At 34.2% G+C, this 20,582-nt stretch overlaps 1 protein-coding gene across 1 annotated transcript; it reads right to left on the bottom strand.

The window, feature by feature from the left end:
• Positions 1–444: 444 nt before the first annotated feature.
• Positions 445–13,387, bottom strand: LOC124364595. Its single transcript, XM_046820184.1, has 3 exons — positions 12,939–13,387; positions 4,400–4,660; positions 445–670 (listed from the first exon to the last, which is right to left on the bottom strand). The coding sequence occupies exons 1-3, from the start codon at positions 13,279–13,281 to the stop codon at positions 495–497; spliced, it is 780 nt and encodes a 259-aa protein (XP_046676140.1). The 5' UTR covers positions 13,282–13,387; the 3' UTR covers positions 445–494.
• Between the last annotated feature and the right edge of the window lie 7,195 nt (positions 13,388–20,582).

The raw sequence follows: 20,582 nt of genomic DNA on the forward strand, positions 1-20,582 counted from the left end.
GCAGAAAATGGACCCATCGTTCAGAGTTGGTATCTGGAAATAAAACATCTGGATTGGATAAGTAAATCTTTAGATTTACAAAAATTTAATTTAGTGAGTTCAAAAAGAGTAAAAAGATAATGACGAATTGTGCTGGTTTAATGTTAAAGAAGATTCAACTTTGCTTCATATAAAGTTACTTAACTTTCAGCAATATCTGAAATATCTCACACAAGAGTAGTTGATCCAGCAGCTAAAGTACTGTTCCGCTAATGAAATTTGAAATGGATAATTAAAAATTTAGTGACAAAACTGTTTGATATGTTTGTTTTGCAACTGGATAAGAATGCACACTTATAAAACAATCAATAATGTTGGTCTTTGCTCATTTTGTTTGGAAATATGACATTTTAAAAAAGTAAATGAAAGGGGAATGGTTTAAATAAAAAAAGCCTTAAAAAAATATAACAACAGTATATAACAATATATTTTTAATTTATTAACTATGTAAATAATTATTCTGCTTTGGATGTGATATCGTTGAGTGAAATGGCATGCTTTTTCAACAAAGCTATAAGAGGATCATCGGGTGCATTCGCTAATGTGTCAAACTCCGTCCCCACACTCCACAGGGACTCCAGGTCGTATACTTGTCTGGCGTCACGTGAAAATATGTGGAGGGCAATGTTGCCTGAAACACAATGCATAAATCAGGAACACAATTCAGGATAGGTAGATTCTAAACACTGAGAAAAATACTTGTATTGTTTTGAAAAGGTACATCAAGACATTCAAGCTGCTCCAAAAGATTCCTATCCCTCACCCTCCCCCCCCCCCACTTTAACATTTGAATGGTTAAGAAATTCCAAATCTGTTTGGGGATTTGTAGTAATATTACCTAAGGATGTTTTTGATGAATTTCAAAATTAACACCTGCCCATCAAACTCAAACACTTGGCATTATATGATCTGTCAAGTACAAACTAATTAAAATTGAGACAAAACTAACGATACCAAGAAAAACAATTTCTTACCACTATATCCTAAATGGGTCCTGTTTAAATAGTACAGTTGGGTATTGTTCTAACCTTAATACAGAGCTATGCTGGAACTTTTTTGTTATACAAGATCCTTAAAATTAGGATTGTGCCACACAATGGGGTTACTGTTTAAAATCTCATTTTATCCCTCTCAAAACTGAGTGTTATTATAATTATTATGTAGAATAAACAATAGGAAGATATAACTCTGAGGGTGACTTAGCTTTTTGGATCTTGTGCGCAACTTTGACATGTAATAAATATTTTGCACACAGTGTAAAAATAGTAAGCAAATAAGAATTTAAAATGAAAGACAAAATTAAATTAAATGTAATGAATAATAATTCACTGAATTAGAGCACTTAGGCCCAGCTTACTCCTGTGCCTCCCCTACAGCATTAAAGAAACATAATTAATGCCTTACTAATTTTTTAAATAAAACATATCTCAAATAGTTCATTTAAGGTAAAACCTTATAATGACCAAAATTAACTGTGTAACTTGAGCTTTTCGGTGGTACAGTTTTACTAAATGTTGCTAGTAACAGACCAGCTGATTTTTGTAAAATGACAATCTTTAGCTAGCAGCTTGAAAACTCACAAGTACTATAGAAAGTATTATTATAACGTTCACAATCATTCACCAAGAAACAGTCCCAGAGCAATCTATTTATAGGCTATGTTCTAATTTTCTGATTGAAATGATTTCTCTAGAATATGACAATAAATAATTGTACAAAACCAAAAATACAGGTTTTAAAAGTAAATGTTTTTAAATGCCACCATTTTGTTTCAACAGTTTCTAGAGAGCTGAAATTTTCACAGAATATTTTTAAAACCTATATAATGAATTATGTAAAATTTGAAAATGTTCAGTGCATAAATGGGCAAGTAATATAAAATCAAAAGTTTAAACCGCTTTGTGAAACATCCGGTATAATGTACATTGATTGCACAAAGGTGTTTACATTTTTAGACACACCCATTTCAGTAATGTTACATGTCATGTTCATAACATATTCAAACATGTACAACTTTTTATGTTGATATCTGCAATACGAACAAAATGGTGGCTGGCAACACTTATGCATATTTAATACTGCAGTTATTTTTATGATTGAGCATGTTTACAAAAAGTGTAAATTAAACACAATTATTAATGCTACACATTGATAGCAGCAACAAAAAAAAGCCTTATAGGCATTCCACAAGGAATCATATATTAAACGTTTCTTCTTCTATCAGTCTTTTTAGATACTCATAATTTTCTGTTGTGGGAGTATACTTTTTCTTTTACGTAATCGAAAGAAAAATTTCACAGTGTTGAATCCATTGCTCTAGGTGACCAGTCCATAAATTCATTCCTCTTCCAATAACCAGCTAATGGAGTGATTTGAACATTTTTCACTTCTCTATTGTAGTGTGGAGCAAGTATATAACCAAAAACAGCATTTCTTCAACTGTACAATGGAAGAGTGTGAACACCACTTTGTTTTACTACTAGAGCTTGCCGTTTAAATTGAGCATTATTGTCGGCAGCGGCCATTTTCTTTCTATTGCAGATACCAATATCAAAATTTCAAAGCACAATATGTTGCAAATTTGTATAGGTAAACATTCATAATAATTCACTGACATATTCAGCGTGGTCACATAAATAGTATCAACACCTTCATAGGGGACAGGATACATGACAAAGCCCAATTAGGCCAAACATTAGACTTAATGGCATTTTGAATTATTTATCTAAAGTGAACTAAGTACAAGAAATAAACTGTACTTTATACTATAAAACTTATGATAGTTTGTAAAACCTAACTTTATAGGTTGGTATAGGTACCTACAACATAAAAATAAGTAAAAAAAGGAGTCGTATAAAATGTTAATTTAGTGAGAAAAAAATTAAGTTATGTCATCTTATTAGAACATAATATTTTGAAGTGATTGCATACAAGTTCACACAGGTATTATTTTTACAGTGAGTGTTTTACATTATTTTCTTATGTTAATATTATATTTAAAATGTTTTATTGCTTTTAATGATCAAGTTTTGTACGAGGCCTGTTCAGAAAGTAAGTACCGTTTAAAAAAAGAAGAAAGTAAAACCATTTTTTTCAACACAATTTTATTTCTACATGAAAGGCGAAACCTTAAACTATTTTTCAACATAGTTTCCACCGATGTTCAAACACTTGTCATAGCGGGTGATCAATCTGCCTACACCCTCTTCGTAGAAGGTTCCTGCCAGTGAATTTAGTCACGACTCCACGACAGTTTTCACTTCGTCGATTTCAAAGCGTTGGCCGCCTAGCTCGCGCTTCATGTGCAGGAACAGGTGGTAGTCAGACAGTGCCAAGTCCGTGCTGTAGGGCGGGTGATTGAACTGCTTCCAACGAAATTGTCAAACCTATGTTCGAGTGTCACCGTATGTTTGTATATGGGGCCGAGCATTGTCATGGAACAACACAAGTCTGTTACTGAGCATTCCTCTCTGTTTGATTTGAATTGCCCGCCTTAGTTTTCTTAAGGTTTCACAATACCTTGCCGCATTAATGGTTTCATCTCTTGCGAGAAAATCAATCAGCAAAACACCTTTCCGATCCCAAATGACAGTGCACATGATTTTTTGTGCAGACATTGTTGTCTTGAATTTTTGTTTCTTAGGGGATTGCGTGTGTCGCACTCCATTGCCAGCTGTTTGGATTCCGGTGTGACATGACGGACCCAAGTTTCATCACCTGTTATAATTTTATTTAAAAAAATCATCACTGTAGCATGTGAGAAAAGCCAAAGTTTTTGTTAAGCGGTCTGTAACAGTTCATACAAAAGAGTGCATGAAATTTTTTGGAAATCGTTGGATAGTGTTGTCATAGTGAAACATCTGTTCTCTTGGATTTTTTCGTCAACTGACTACCAGATTATCACGAGAGATTTAAGAGAGAAGGCCGACTGTTCCGATTCTCATCATGAACATTTGATCGACTGCCATTCAACATTCTTACCCACTTTCTCAAGATTCCTTCACTCATCATGTCTTCCCCGTAAACATCTCGAAGATGACGATAAATTTCAGCTGATTTACATTCCTTGCGTTCAAAGATCTTATTACAGAACGGTCACAATCGGCGGGATCACTAAGTGTCTTAAACATATTTAATGCTCAGAGAAAACTGAAAACACACCGTGTGTGCATGTGCGGAACACTGATTACAGCGCTACGGCGGCAGTAGAATGAAATGGTACTTACTTTCTTATCACGACTTGTAATTTCAAGATGTAAAATATTGTTGACTTGATCTCAGATGATTACCAGAAAACAATGATGAGAAACGCTATCACAAAATCAAAATGTCATGTCTACAAACATTTCAAATCACTTACCTAAATCCAAAGCCATCCAGTGAGATGAACCTTCACCTTCTATACGTGGCAGAATGTCACTTGACATTCTTTTCTTCTTAAAGACTCTTCTGACCCTCTCCGCCATACCAGTCATATGTCTCTTTGATCTGCCATTGACAACAACAATGTGATCAACATAATTAGCTGCGGCAGGTAGCTTAGCAACAAATATATCCTCAGCTTTGTCTCTTCTCAAAAGTTCAACCAAATCCTCTATATCGTACACCCCTAGAACTCCTCCTAAAAAAACACATTTATTTTTCAAAAGTTTGTTCCAATTGATACTGTATGACATTAAAAAACGTTTTTGAGAAAATTTGGTCAAAATCAGATATTTGTTTTTAAAGGGAGTCTGGGCTAAAATCTACATTGTATATTTACTATTGGGACATAGGCCTATTGCAAAATTTCAACAAAACCAGATTGAATAGAGTATGATAAGTGAACCCAGTTTTTTAGTTGATATCAATAAATGTATCAATAAATATTTTTAGTTAGTTTGAATGCTATCATTATAACAATTTATTGAACACCAAATTCTCCCATAAATGATTTCATAATTTTTTTTATGAGTTACTTGGTTATATTAATAAAAAATATTCTAATGTGAAGTTGATCGTATCAGGTGATTTTAATATCAATATAAAAAAAAGTAATGTTGAGGTAGATTCTTTTTTCAATTTATTGCGTTCCCATAACATGCATTGCTTAAATCTAGAAAGCACCAGGGGTGAGGCATGCCTTGATAATATAGTTACTAATGTAAAAAAAGGTACTGTAACCTGTAATGTTATTGAACCTCATTTATCAGATCACGCAGCAGTTTATGCAAATTTTCACACTATTGGTGCTCCAAACTCAGGTATAAAAAAAGGTATTTCAATTAAAACCATTAGAACATTAACGCCATACGCTATTCAAAATTTTAGGGAAAACTTGACTCATGTAGACTGGTCACAGCTACAACGTTTTACTAATGTAGATGCAGCATTTGATTATTTTAACTTTGTCTTGACAAGCACTTTTAATGTGTGCTGTCCTTTTAAAGAGATTAAATAAGGCAATAGTGACAATACTAATAGGTTAAGTAGTAAATGGTATACAAAAGAATTGGAAAATATTAGGAAAATAGTAGTTGCATTGTATGATAAGCTTAAAAACAGTAAGGGTACAGTTCATGAACTACAATGTAAAAATGTGTACACCAGAGCAAAAAATCTGTATAGATCTGAAATTAAAAGACAGACAAAATTATTTAATGAGAAATATATTACCAATTCAAAAAATAAATGTAAAGCTGCTTGGAGAATAATTAATACAGAAAAAAAGGTTGAAGAAAAAAATCATGAAACTTTTATTGATTCTAGGACTTTTAATAACTTCTTTACACTTTCACCTTCTAATATAATTAATACTTCTGACCAGCAGAATGACAATAACCTTGCTCTTGAATATTTAGAAAATTACATAAGAAATAAGGGTGTATTAAAAAATGATTTTAAATGGAAAAATATTGAAAGAAATGATGTTTTATATTGTACATCTAGGTTGAGTACCTCAAAAAGTGAGGATTATTATGGTTTTTTCCAATGCAATTATGAAAGACATCATTGACATAATATTAGAGCCAGTTACTTATTTATTTAATAAGATGCTAGACCAAGAAACATTTCCTCAAGCTTTAAAAATAACAAAAGTAGTGCCAATTTTTAAAAAAGGAGATAGGACTAACCCCTCTAGCTATTGACCAATCTCATTAGTTCCTATTCTTAGTAAAATATTTGAGTTTTGTATCAAAGAACAATTGTTTAACTTTTTTGTTGTAAATAATCTTTTTTGTTCGGACCAATTTGGTTTTCTCCCACGTTTAAACACAGTAAAAGCGGTTGAAACTGTAACAGAACAGGTTATTCTGAATTTTGAAAACAAAATAATGACATCTACTACCTTAATTGACTTAAGTAAGGCTTTTGATTGCATTCCTCATGACCTGCTTTTAAAAAAGCTACATTTTTATGGCATAAAAAATAATGAATTACGTTTATTTTCATCATATTTACAAAATAGAAGCCAGATGGTTTCACAAAATAAAGATGTATCTGGTTTCCAAAATGTTTTACTAGGAGTACCACAAGGCTCAGTACTCGGTCCTTTTCTTTTTGTAGTAGCAATAAATGATTTTTCATTTAATATGCCTTGTAGGTCTGTTCTATATGCAGATGATACAACTATTTTAAATAGCAATAAACATCTGGAAACTTTAATTTTAGAACAGGAGCAGGCAATGACTGAAGCTATTAAGTGGTTTAAAGCCAACCTTTAGGTAGTAAATAATAGCAAAACAGAAAATTTAATTTTTACTCTTGATGGAAATTGTGTCCTTGATAGTAAATACACAGAACCTATTAAGCTATTAGGAATATACATGGATAATCGATTAAATTGGGATGCACATGTAAGTTTTCTTTGTAAAAAATTAGCTAGGGTTACATACCTTATCAGGAAACTAAAGTATAATATCAGTACTGAAATGTTGGTCACAGCATATTATGCCTTTTTCCATTCCCAGCTCAGGTATGGTGTAACACTTTGGGGAAACAGTACTAGTGCTAAAACTGCTTTCATTTGGCAAAAGAAAGTAATTAGAATTATTGCAAATGTTGGCAATAGAGTTTCTTGTGTCCCACTTTTAAAAAAATTTAGAATTATGACCCTTCCATCCCTGTATATTTATTGTACTTTACTTAGTATCAAGGAACAATTAGATAGTTTTATTAGTAGACAAGAAATACACTCCTACTGTACAAGAAAAAAATATATGCTTGAACAGATGAATGTTCGATTGGAGAAAACCAAAGGCACTTTTATTTATATGAAGATTAAACTTTTTAATAAACTTCCTGAAAAAGCATGGCATGTGTCTATTAATAGATTTAAAAATGTTGTGAGTAATTGGATTCTTTAAATGACTACTTAACCTGTGATATTAGTACGTTAATTTTTTAATAGTTATGATTTTGTTGATAGTTATCTCTTGTTATTTACTTATTGTTGTTAAATCTATTTAATTGTTAATTTTAATTTGTTGCATTTTTATCTATTTATTGTTACTTTTTATTGTTTTATTGTTATATATTTATTGTTTTATTTACTATTTAATTTATTCTGTATATAATGTTTTAGATATGTTATATATATTTAACGAGATGCTGCTAATACCATTTTTACTTTTATTTTCTTTTTAATGACTAAATTGTGGCGTTATTCACATGTTCATATAAAATTTACTTTGACTTACAGTCTAATCATTACACTTGTATTATGGGGTTTTAAAGGTGTGATAGGAGTAGGTAGCCTTTTAGATATAATAAAAAGTGACGTTGTCCATTGCATTGTCAAGTGCTTAAAGACAATAAAGATTTCTTGATTCTTGATTCTTGTAAATTGTATAATTACACCAATCCATACCTACGGACAGGGTTGTTGTTACAATCCTCATGGGAGCAAGTGATAGTGCGAAGGCTACGAGGGGCTGTCCGCAAGGCGGCGTCCTCTCTCCTCTTCTGTGGAACCTGGTTGTGGATGACCTGCTAAATTCTTTGAATAGCAGCGGTGTCTTTGCACAAGGGTACGCAGATGATATTATGATTCTTGTGAGTGGCAAGTTCAACACAACAATCACGGAACTGACCAATGCTGCTCTGAACATGGTGGGAAATTGGTGTGATAAGGTTGGCCTTACCGTCAACCCCACCAAGGCTGCTGTGGTTGCCTTTACCAGGAGGTGACAGATGGAGGGCATTGGTCCCTTTCTATTCAAAGGCTCACCCGTTGAGCTGAAGTCTGAGGTCAAGTACCTGGGCGTGATCCTAAATAGGGTTCTAAACTGGGGACCTCATCTAGAAAGGGTCATTGCCAGGGGTAAGTGGTCTCTAATGCAATGCAGACGTGTGATAGGTGGGCCCTGGGGACTGAAGCCGAGGCTCTTGTACTGGCTTTATGTTTCCGTGGTCAGACCTGCACTAATGTACGGAGCTGTCGTATGGTGGCCAAAAACAGAGGCCAAGACGGTGGTAGCTCTTCTGGCGGGTATCCAAAGGATGGTCTGCCTTGCTATCACTGGGGCTTTTCCTAGTGCGCCAGGCGCGGCTCTGGACTGTTGTCTTAATCTCGCCCCCCTGGACATTGTCATTCGAGCTATGGCCAGGAGGAGTGTCTACTGCCTTCAGCAGATGGGACTCTGGTCAGGTTGCAGCGGTGGGCACTGCAGAATTAGCACTCTGATACAGGAGGATGTTTTGCACATGATCTCTGATCAGATGCCACACAAATTTTCCTTTGACAAACCCTTTAGGATTATTTTTCCCTCAAGGGATGATTGGTCAGAGGGGAAGAAACCTCTTCCACCAGCGGAGCTCAAATGGTTCACAGACGGCTCCAAAACAAAAAGCGGCACAGGCGCTGGAATTCTGGGAGTGAGACCATGCTGGTGGTTTCTATGGGTCCATGTCCGACAGTCTTTCAAGCGGAGGTCGCAGCTATTATGGAATGTGCTCGTGAGAATCTTCGTCATCGATATAGGGGCAAGACGATTAACATTTTCACGGACAGTCAGGCAGCGCTGATGGCGCTGGATTCTTGCGTGATCAATTCCAAACTGGTTTGGGATTGCTATCAGACCATTTCCTCCCTTGCCAGAATCAACAATGTAACCGTTTATTGGGTTCCTGGTCATGAGGGGATACTTGGGAATGAAAGAGCTGATGCCCTGGCCAACCAGGGCTCAGCGACAATTATGATGGGCCCTCAACCGTTCTGCGGTGTTCCAAGGTGTGAATCCTCTAGGGTTGTCTCGAAATGGATTCGCGTGGAGCATGGGAGAAGGTGGAGGTTGCATCCGGGTTTGAGAGTGAGTAGAATGGTATTACAGTCACCTTCCTCCAAGGTGGCTTCGGACCTTCTCTCATTAAACAGATCAATGTCTTCTAAGGTCATTGGTCTCATTACGGGGCATGGTCACCTGAGGAAGCATCTTCACAGAGTTGGCATCCTTCAGGAGGATCCACTCTGTGGAAGGTGTAATGAGCAGGAGGAGACTGCTGAGCACCTGCTCTTTGATTGCCCTGCAATAGCAAGAGAGCGGTATGCCATCTTTGGTAGCTTGAACAGGGGTGGTGAATTTTCCCAGGAGGACTTGATAGGTTGTTTTCGGCGGTTTGTTGAACTGCTGAAGTTATAAACTGGTGGGCCTCATGGTGTGTTTCCGGGGTGCGCAAAAAGCCCTTGAGGCTTAAGTGCATGGCAGTAGGCCGCCCCAAGGAAAAAAAAAAAAATTTTTTTGAAAGTTTTGGTTATAGTTCATTAATCTAGGGGACCTGAAAGAATCAGGGTTTCTGGGTGGGGGAGGGTAGACATTGGTGGAGGGAATAATCGGGATATCAACATTCTCACGAATAAGTAAAAGGAATTTTAGAGGTCAGAGTAGGGATACCAACTGCATATGAGGTTAAGAGTGATTCAGTACTTTTTCTTCTTTGTCATAATTTTTTGCAACAGTATCTACCTCTATGGTGAAGTTAGGTGGTTGTTTTATCCTCTGTGCTCTCGGTCTTGTTTATCTTTCTCATCACTTTTGCAACAGTTTTTGTCAGTTAGTCCTTGGGTAGGCCACTTTAACACAGATCACGTTGGATGAATTGAGCACTCATGTGACCTGAGATTGAATTTAGGTACTATCTCGAGAATGTTTTTCTTAATTTTGACAGAAGTGCGGGGTGGTAAAATTTTGACAAATAGTGGCTGAGTAAACAAATACATATTAAAAATAAATTAGTAGGGGAATAATGTAGTCAATTGATTATATATCAACATAACACCGTTTTGGAACTGATTTTGAGGTACTGAGATCTCTGGGCTGCAGTATAATAAGCATCCACCACTTGAGTAGTCGATATCAAATTATCAATATTCATGAGTAAAGAATCCTCGTTACAACTATTTAAACGTCATATTTTAATTAGGTTGTATGTAAAATTACAGTATAAAAAGTAATAATGTTATTGTGAATAAAAAACAATCTAGGATATGTGTATTTGTAAAATATAACAAACAAAACAGTATTTGAATATTTACCTACTTTTTACTATTTTGAAAGATAAATGTGTCTTGACACAAATAAAACATGTACAAAACCACTGTACTTGCTGCCATTACAGATCTATAGTATTAAGTGTCAGTAACAGGTAATTGACTGGTAACCTATTACCGGAATACTGTTTCAGTAACAGCTGACCTGAATGATTTGTTCTCATAACGAGAACAATTTCTCTTAGATTCAATTTGGGTACTATCTCTAGTTATGTTTTTAAAATACTGTCGCTAACAGTACGGGATGGTGCCACTGAAGCCCGCACTGATGGCCAAAAGAAAGTCCGATTGGTACTTTTCCAATTTTAGATCACATTCTAAATCTTACAGCATGATTTATTTATTTATTTATATAAGGCATACACCACTTTACAACAAATGTTAAATCCGATTCAACAAGAGATAAATGATCTTATAATATAGTACAACAAGCAATAATATATTTAAAGATAACAAGCAACAAATAAATAACACCAACTATATGAACAATTAAAAAATTATGGCAATAATCACAACAACGATTTATGTGTGTGTGGGGGGAGGGTGCGTGCGAAGGGGGCGTGAGGTGTGTGTGAGCGTATAATATATGTATGCGTGTATAATTAAATATAACCTGCAGTAGAATATGAAGTTTCGACAAGTAATAAAGCATCTTATAATATATAATAACAAGCAATAAATACATTTATAATATTTAACAAGCAATAAAAAACAAGATAACAAGCAATTATAAAACTTCTTCTTACAGTACAATCACGATGCCAGAATGTGTAGAGAAGAATCACTCATGCACTCAACTTTTGTCATCACACTGATATGTGACCCTCTAAAGGCGTCACTAATCACTCATCACTAACTCCATCATTTGCAGTAAGAAGGCGCATGGCTTGGCTACGAAATCGAGCCACACCAGGGGAGAAAAAGTCCACAGATCCACCTATCTCATTGCTGAGTTGTAAAAGGCGTGGGAGCGTATATGATCTGATATCAGAGAAGTTGGAATATCTGGGATGTGATCTGAGATCGGGAAAATAGCCTACCTATCAGAAATGCCCCCGGGCATCACAAGGTTTGAGCAGCATAGTACTTACAATTAATTAACAGGGTAAACATGTCTGACAGCATTTAAATAATTCTAACTGATGATTCGATATTTTCGATCAATTAAGTGTTGGACGCTTATTATACTGCAGCAGATCTCTGCTCTCAGCTCTTTAGGAAACATAATTCCAGAGCCTTCAGCCTTCAAAGGGTTAAATTCATGTTATTGTCTAACTACATTACAGTAGAGTACAGTACGCAGATCCGGTTTTTATAATGATTAGTACAAAAATCGATACTTATTCATTTATCGAATACACGTTTATAATCATATCAACATAGCTATAGTTATAATCACAATCATAATTTTAATTTAAATAACTAAGGTACTTTGGGATTATACCGACCACACCCAGACATGAATCGTTATTTGACATTTTGCTTCTACTGATTACTAGATTAGTGTAGAACAATATTTCGTAAATATAAAACAGGAATTGTCTTATCGCAAACCCCTCCCCATCCTCAGACAGAGGTCAAAGTCGAGCGGTCTAGTAGATAACGTGACTGCAGTCTCACTGCCCGTTTGTTGTACTTTCGTGTTTTACCTCTACATTTCTCCAAACACAAAAATTCAATAAAAACAAACATTACCAAACAAAAACTAAACTCTTTATTGAAAAGCACTCAAAACTTGTTTTTATTCTTGATCACACTCCGCCACCCAAAATGCGAGTGCCTCTGGCCATCAGCACGGGCTTCGGCAGCCCCATTGATTAAATAGGCTAGTTGATACAAGTTAGTTGTTTGAAGGTTATTTTTGACGATAGAAGGATTGTGAAGGAAACAGGATTTTTCTGGACATTTGCCATCGTTCAGTGAAACAAGAAATCAGTAACACTACGTTTCGAGATCTGCAATCTGATCTCTTCTTCAGGTAAAGAACTAACCTTTTACATAATTACTTAGGCGTGCCACAACGCTTTGGTAAGATTTGTTTATTTTAACCTAGTTTGTAATTAAGCTTATGTATTGGATTAGTTCTTTACCTGAAGAAGAGATCAGATTGCAGATCTCGAAACGTAGTGTTACTGATTTATTGTTTCACTGAATGATGGCAGATGTCTGGAAAAATCCTGGGTTTTCCTTCACAAGTTAGTTATTAAAAAATCAGTATCGGTTGGTTATATCGAAAGTTATAATTAAGTAATATCCTTTGTCAATATCGATATAAAAAACCAGGTCGCTTTTCATACTCTACCACTATATTATTTGTAATTACCTAAATTAATTAAGAATAGATTTATCAACTAAACATAATATCACTTACGGTCTAAATTCAAACCATGGTATTCATTCTGTTCATGCTGAACAATATCAATTTTATTTTCCAATTGCATTTTTTCTTCATAAACATCAAGCAAAACAGGAGCATCAGATTCTTGGAAAATCTTATATTTGGAATCCAAAATAGAATCAGCTTCTTCAATTTTAATGTTGTCAGTATCAGTAGGTCTATTATTATTTGAATGTGTACTTTTATTACTGTCTTTTTTGTCACAGAAACATCTAGTTCTGAAATCTCCAGTGAGTACATGAGTAGGCTTTCGCTTTAATTGTAATGATACAACTTCCTTCAATTTGATCAAACAAATCCTGTTAGAAGTAAACATGATGTTAAGAATTATTATAAATTACGCACTGTAAGCATACAATTTTACTGAAAGGCAACTCTATGTCTCTAAACATACCCTAACCTAAAATGTTTTTTTTTTCATACCTCATTTTATGGCTAACAGGCATTGGGAGAACTCATGCTGCCTCGTACTTTAAATTTAAATCGTGGTTGTCCCTATATTAGAACAAGATTTAATGACAAAACACATGTATTTTATAACTTTTTATTTGAATTTTAGTGTAATTTTATTTTCTTTAAAGCAGGATTTTAGATTTATAAGAATTATAAATGGGTTTTGTCTATCTTGATGTGCCTGTGGAGGAACTGTCCAGCAATCTGAACTTGTCACCTCTTGCCCTGCGACGTGACGTGGCTGATGTTGTTCTTCTCTGGAAGATAGTGAATGGTCACATGAACTGTCCAGATCTCCTAGCTGAAATCGACCTCAGAGTTCCTGCAAACACAAGATCTCGAGATCTGCTGGGTCGAAAATACCACTCAACCGACTTCGACTTCAACAGTCCTTTCGCAAGGTTTATTCGCCTGGGAAATCAAGTTGCGTCTGGGTGTGACCTGTTCTTTGATGGACTTCACCAGGTTCGTCGGCAGGCCTCCTCTCTTCTTCTTTCTGTGAAAGACTAGAAATTAAGACCTAGTTAGCTTTAAGCTGTGTTAAGTGCATGTTCATTGTATTGTATGTTGTATTTATTGAATTTCTACTGTTATTTTTTAAATATTATATATTATATTTTAATTTATTAGCACTATTTATTTATGTTCGCTCTTATCAATCTTATACTTTCGTTAGCTAGTTGATTGCTTGTTCCTGTTGCACAAAAAGTTTTTATAAATGTTTTTTCCTTTACGTAATTATTTATTATTCTACATTTGTTGACATCTACGTATACTTTAGTTGTTTTTTATGTAAAGTACAATTTATTTAAATCATTTTTCTGAGTTGTTTCCATACTCAAGTAATTATTGTTGTTTGTTAATCTTTATTTTTATTTTTATCTTTATTTTTATTTTTTGTTATGTTTTGGATATTTATAACTTGTTATATCTTTGGATACTTATTATTTATTATCAAATTTGTCTATAACTATTTTGTTACTTTATGTAAATTTTTCATCTGATTGTATTAATTTTATTTTCCGCTGTATTCTACCATCTATGCTTGTCTTTGTAAATTGACTGCTGCCGTTGGAAATAAATAAATAAAAATATAGGGTTGTTGGTGAGGTTATAGGAGACTTCTCGCCAGGAGCACATCAGTCATTCGAGGAGGACCAAAGCTGAAAAGATATCTACCAGGAAACATGAATATTGTGTTCAAGCTGCACTGCAATAACTTATTCTATTTAACATGTATGTTTTAGTAAGTTATAAAAATTATTAAATTCTTTGCATATTTTAATATTGTCTAACTGTGATATTGTCATTATAATTTGATATTTATATCTCGAGTTCTTACTGGTAATTTGAAAACATTGGTTTCTGGCATATTCATATTATGGGCACGTAAAATACGTTTTTGATGTCGAAGGAAACATTTCGGACATAAAGCTGTAAAACTGAATTATTGTAAGTAAATTACTGTTAGTGTTGCAAAATTTCCAGTAATTTAAAAATGATGAAATTTTCCCAGGTTATATTACCAGTGATAATCCCAAGCAGATAGCTCAAAAAACTAAATTAATAGGTAAAAACAGAAGTTATATAGTTAAATCGAACTCAAAAATTGAAATATATATTAAAATAAAATTAGAATTAAACAAAGTTCTTGAAATTTATCATTTTAAAGAAAAATCGCCCAAATTAATAGACCAATGTGGTAATTTTGAAATAAAATTAAACAAATAGTTTTATATGTTTAAAAATTATTATTGTTATTATTGATTGAATACTTAAGAAAAATAACTAGAAAGTAAAATGTTATAAAGATTAAATCAAAACTACTAAAAGGCAAAAGGTTTAATGGGTTATATAGTGTGTTTACTTTCCATATTCGATCTTTTTAAGTCCCCTAGTCACTGTTACCCTCAATGCCCATTAAATCTTGATCCTTATCCTTTTCTTCTGCAGTTATAAATCGAAAAAATCATCTTCATCGTTACTCGACTCGATCTTATCATCTTCAATATCAAGAATTTCTACGTCTTCTTACCAGCCTCCCGTTTCCTTTGGGTTGCCTTCTGCTTAATAGCTTGTTTCTTTCTTCTCCTTACTTGCTTGTTTCTTTCTTCTCCTATTTTGGAGGTGGAGCGTTTAGAGCTTCCACTTGTAAGAAAGAATTGTCAGTTTCGATACTCGCTTAGACCAAGATCATAGAAAACGTACGAAATGCACACTCTGTGGCAGCTGAAGTTACTACGGTGTCCCAAATATTCTTTTGGCTAAATCTGCTACGTCAGAAGTACCTCTCCACTACGAAAAAGGCTTTGATAATTTAATCTTTATCGTCCGTCCCTTCCAAAAGAAACTTTCTTGAGAATAAGCCTTCCTTGTCTTTATAGTTAGCTAAACCTTCCCCTTTACGTCCAAACTCATCTGCTGAGCACAATCATAAAAAGAGTCTAGTAGTTCTGCAGGGTCGAGCAAACTTCCCTGCATTGTAGAGTCCAGCATAACTGCTGCGAGATGGATTGGTCGAATGCCAAAATATTTTCTCTCTAATAACTTCTCCTTGACTTTCTTTTCATCACAATTTTGCGTGAGTGATGTTGGTAAGTTTTTCATACTTTTCTCTAGTTCATTTAATTTCCTGACCACCCTACTCGAAGATCATTAAATTGAATCCATGTAAGCATATTTACCATTTTTTCTATTCTAACCCAAAATATAACATCGTCTATTAGTTTCCTTTAAATGGATGGGTCTAGATCAGTCTTTTCATTGACGGCCAATATTTGGAGGACCACATTGTTCTATTGCAGACTCTTCAACATCGTAAAAGGTGGCTGCCCCATCTGGTCTGCTCAGGCATCTTAAAGAGATATTTGATCATCGAACTTTTCTCAGAAGAAAGTTCATCGAAAACAGCTTTCAATATGTGACAGTTTTTAATAGTCTACTATATTTATTACCTCTGCAAAGAAACTTTTTAAATCCTAAGATGTCAGCACACAGTAAGTGGAAAAGGTGAGCAATGCAGCTTAATGGTTCTATATGACGATAGGTTTCTTTCATCAGTGTTAAGGCTGTCTTCATGTTTGGGGCATTGACAGCAATAACCACCATCATCTTATCAAGAGCACACTTCTCGATGGCAGATCCAATGACCTCTGCCAGGTATTCAGCATTGTCTCTCGATTTTGGTCATTTTTAATTTACAAAAATGGTTCTGGTATTGAAATAGTATAATAGATTTTAGATTCGTTCCTAATATTGCTCTAAATAATACTAAATAGTCCGTCAATATTTGCAATTATTGGCCTAAAAATTACAAATTGTAAAATTGAAGAAAAAAAAACAGTAAATTTATAAAATAGGAACTTCTTTAATATGGTAGACCTAGAATGTTTGAACATGAGTTCTAAAGAGAAATTACTTGTTGAAATATCCGTGGGTTCTAAATGTTTGAGTTTTTAATAAAGGATTATAAATCAAAATCCATTTAGTTATATAAATGTCCAGGGTGTTGTTTATATAGGAAACTAATGCATGGAATGACAATTTTCAGTTAAAAATGTACGAATTTACTTTGTTAACCTAGTTTCAAGGTTCTTTAATTGTTAGTAAGTGTTAAAACGTGTTAAGTATTAAAGTCTAAAATTTTTCATAAATTCGTCATTTTTGGGAATTTTCGGGACTCAAAGAAATATTCTCGGCAATATTCTCATTTTATAAATTCCTTCCCACTGGGAATACTTCAGACTCTCATCACTAATTTATTACTGTGAATGTTAATTCATTCTTGTCTTCTATATTTTGTATTTTTTATCAAAGAATATTTTGGTATTGATTTACTATTTTTCTATACCACCTCCTTTTTTTATTTGAAAAATAACTGTTAAATTTTGAATCGTATAATTTTTTGATATTCTTTAATATTTTCAAAACTTATTTGGAATTACTCAGATTGCCTTATAAACCTGCTACTTTAGGTAAGTTATCTGCTTTTTTTGTTTCAAAAAGTGGCCTGGTATGTACTGCAAAACTATATTTTTTATACTTCAAAAGTTCAGAAACTATTGACAATACTATACTATGATTTCCTGGTCTTTCAAATATTTTTTATGGCTAGGATTGCTGTTTGGGAATCTGTAACAATTACGAATTCAGTTTTGTCTAAGTTCTTAATTTAATGCATTTCCAAATTGCTATCAATTTTGCAGTGTAACTGGAATCAGTGATAACTTGGCTAAAATATTAGGCTGAGGTATACAGGGTGTATCAAAAAGGATCATCCGATTTGGCATGTCTATATTTCGAACAGTAGTAAACATATACAATTACTAACTTTTTTTGGCTGAAAGGGAAACTCAAAAAGTTTTGTTTCATACCTTTTCAAAGGTGTTCAATATGTCCACCTTTAGATGCACGGCATATGTCTATGCGGTATTCAAATTCATCCCACACTGAAAAATGGACCGTACACGTTTTTCCGTGAAACCGCGCAAAACAAATTAAATTTTGGAGAGTCTCTCTCATGTTGTACAATTTTAAGTGGTTTTTCTGTGCCCCATATTCTAACGTTATGGCGGTTTACCTTTCCATTTAAATGAAATGTTGCCTCGTCGCTAAACACTATGCGCGATACAAAATGTTCATCGTCCATCATCTTATCAAGAACGAAGTTACAAAACTCTACGCGTCGTTCTTTATCACACTCACGAAGAGCTTGCAGTATCTGAAGTCTGTATCCTTTCATGCGTAATCGTCGACGCAACACACGCCAGACGGACATAGGAGGCACGTTGAGCTGTCGAGCAGCGCGGCAAATAGATTTCTGAGGGCTGCGTGTGAAACAATGGCAGACGCGCTCCATGTCTTCATCGGACACTGGGACGGCCTGGTGGGGGGCCTTTACACAGAAAACCTGTTTCTTGAACTTGTGCATACCATTGTCTAATGCTCTGTGATGTAGGAGGATCAACACAATACTTATTAATGAAGTCACGCTGAACAGTTATTACAGACTCACACTACGAAAAACTTAGAACACAAAACGCTTTTTGTCGTGCATACGCCATTTTCACTAGAAGTTAAGTAGGCGTTCACTCATGCGCGCTGCTGCTACCTAGCGGGAACCATGTAAAACTTTAAAAGGTACTCTTTTCAACAGTACGTTGTTGGCGCATTTAGCTAAAAAAACAGAATAGTTATGATTTTATTAAATCGGATGATTCTTTTTGATACACCCTGTATATAGAAGGCAGCGCCTGCTCCATTTTGTGTTTTAGAACCATCTTTAAGTTCCACTTCCGGTGGGTTGACAGCTCAATTCGCTATTATTTTGCTGGTGGTATTTTTCTATTTATAATAATTAATACTTCCTTTTTTAAAGTGTAAAAATAATTATAATGTGTTGTAAAATTCCTATTTAATCTTTATTCATAATATTCTGTTACGAAAACTAATTAGATTTAAGTGTAATAAAATTGATATCTCAAAGGTTAACCCTTCATCCATAAATATAGATTTATTTAAAAGTGTGTGCTATGACCATTGTTAGTGGCATGAAAAAAATTACATGATAAACCTAGAAAACTTTTCCTGGTGGAAATAAAGACGACGACCAAAACCAAACTGGTTAGCAACTTGTGCCAAATAGAAATAAGATACATTTGCCTTTAAGTAAATTTTCTAACAATTACGTCTTTGTAAACTTCGAAGAGGAAATAAACGAGTATTTAGATTTTTACTTCAACTCGATTTCTCTTTAAAAAAATTCTAACTGTATGAAGTTCATTCAGTTATAATTTACAATCCCAATCTTCACACGTCTCCTGGCTACGGCTCTATTACACGAAAAATAATGAAAGAACTTCCAAGAAAAGCGATTATATTCTTAACATTCTTATTTAACCCCATATTGAGACTGGAACAAATGTACCACTTCAATTATAAAAAGCCCAGCTGATTGTCACACCAAAACTTGGGAAGCTTGTCACCTAGCTGATCTCATACAGACCAAGAAGCCTCTACCTATTATTTCAGTACTGTTTGAAAAGCGTCTTCTGAAAAGATTATAATTATTATTAATCGATGAAGATTTTCTAAAACCAGCTCATGAGTTTCGTTTTAGGTGGAAACATAAAAAAGTCCATCGAGTAGTTGAAATGATGCTGGGGTCCTTTGGAAATAAAGGTTATTGTTCACCAACCTTTTTATGTGTCAGTCAAGCGTTTGATAAGGTGTGGCATACTGGTTTATTATACAAAATTAAGAGGTTTAAGTTCCATTCTATTTTTAATATTAAAATTATATCTTATAACCATCATTCCAAATAAAATATTAAGTCCTTACTCAGCTACATTCAAGACAATCAGGAGTTTCTCAAGGAAGTGTACTTGGTCAATTTTTATACTTGCTATAATATACCACTGACCGCCTAGAAAATGAACATACTCAAATTGCAACTTTCGCAGATGATACTACAGTTTTGTCAGTTCATGAAGATCGCGTTCGACCATCTCATTACTTACAATAGAGTTTAATTTTAATTACAAGTTTATTTTAATACATAGGGAATCAAAATTAACCAAAATTAATCAGCTCACTTAACGTTTACATTACATAAATGTTTTTCTCTAGTGACATTGAATAACGTTCATTGGTTGTAATGCTGTAGAGTTTATTGAGAATCAATACATATTTTTGTAATACTATTCTTCGGTGTATAAAATAGTGGATTTTTTAAAATAGAAAAATGTAAATCTTTAAGCATGGATTTATTTTGACATCAGCATAATATTATTAGTTGTATTTTATTATATATATTTAGTAAGTGGAATTATATACATCAAAACAAAGTGTTACTTGAGCGTCTACCATTTCCGGTTTGTTTTTATGGTGTGTTGGTGGGGAGGTTTACTGGCTTGTTTCCTTCACATCCGCCTTGATCATTTCATTTTCTCTGGACTGACGTGGTGAAGCAGACGTTGAAGAATCTTTTGTAATCCACCTTTAGAACAGAATGCGAGCTAAGGTAACTTATTTGTTTAAATCTAGTTTTTTTACCACCTAGATATTAATATTGTTTGGGTATAATATTTAGTGAACTATCAATAATTATTGTTTTTCTCTAGTGGAGGAAGAAGCGCATGCGGAGGTTGAAGCGAAAGAGGAGGA

This window comes from Homalodisca vitripennis, chromosome 6 (assembly GCF_021130785.1).
Source record: "Homalodisca vitripennis isolate AUS2020 chromosome 6, UT_GWSS_2.1, whole genome shotgun sequence".
NCBI classification, from domain to species: domain Eukaryota; kingdom Metazoa; phylum Arthropoda; class Insecta; order Hemiptera; family Cicadellidae; genus Homalodisca; species Homalodisca vitripennis.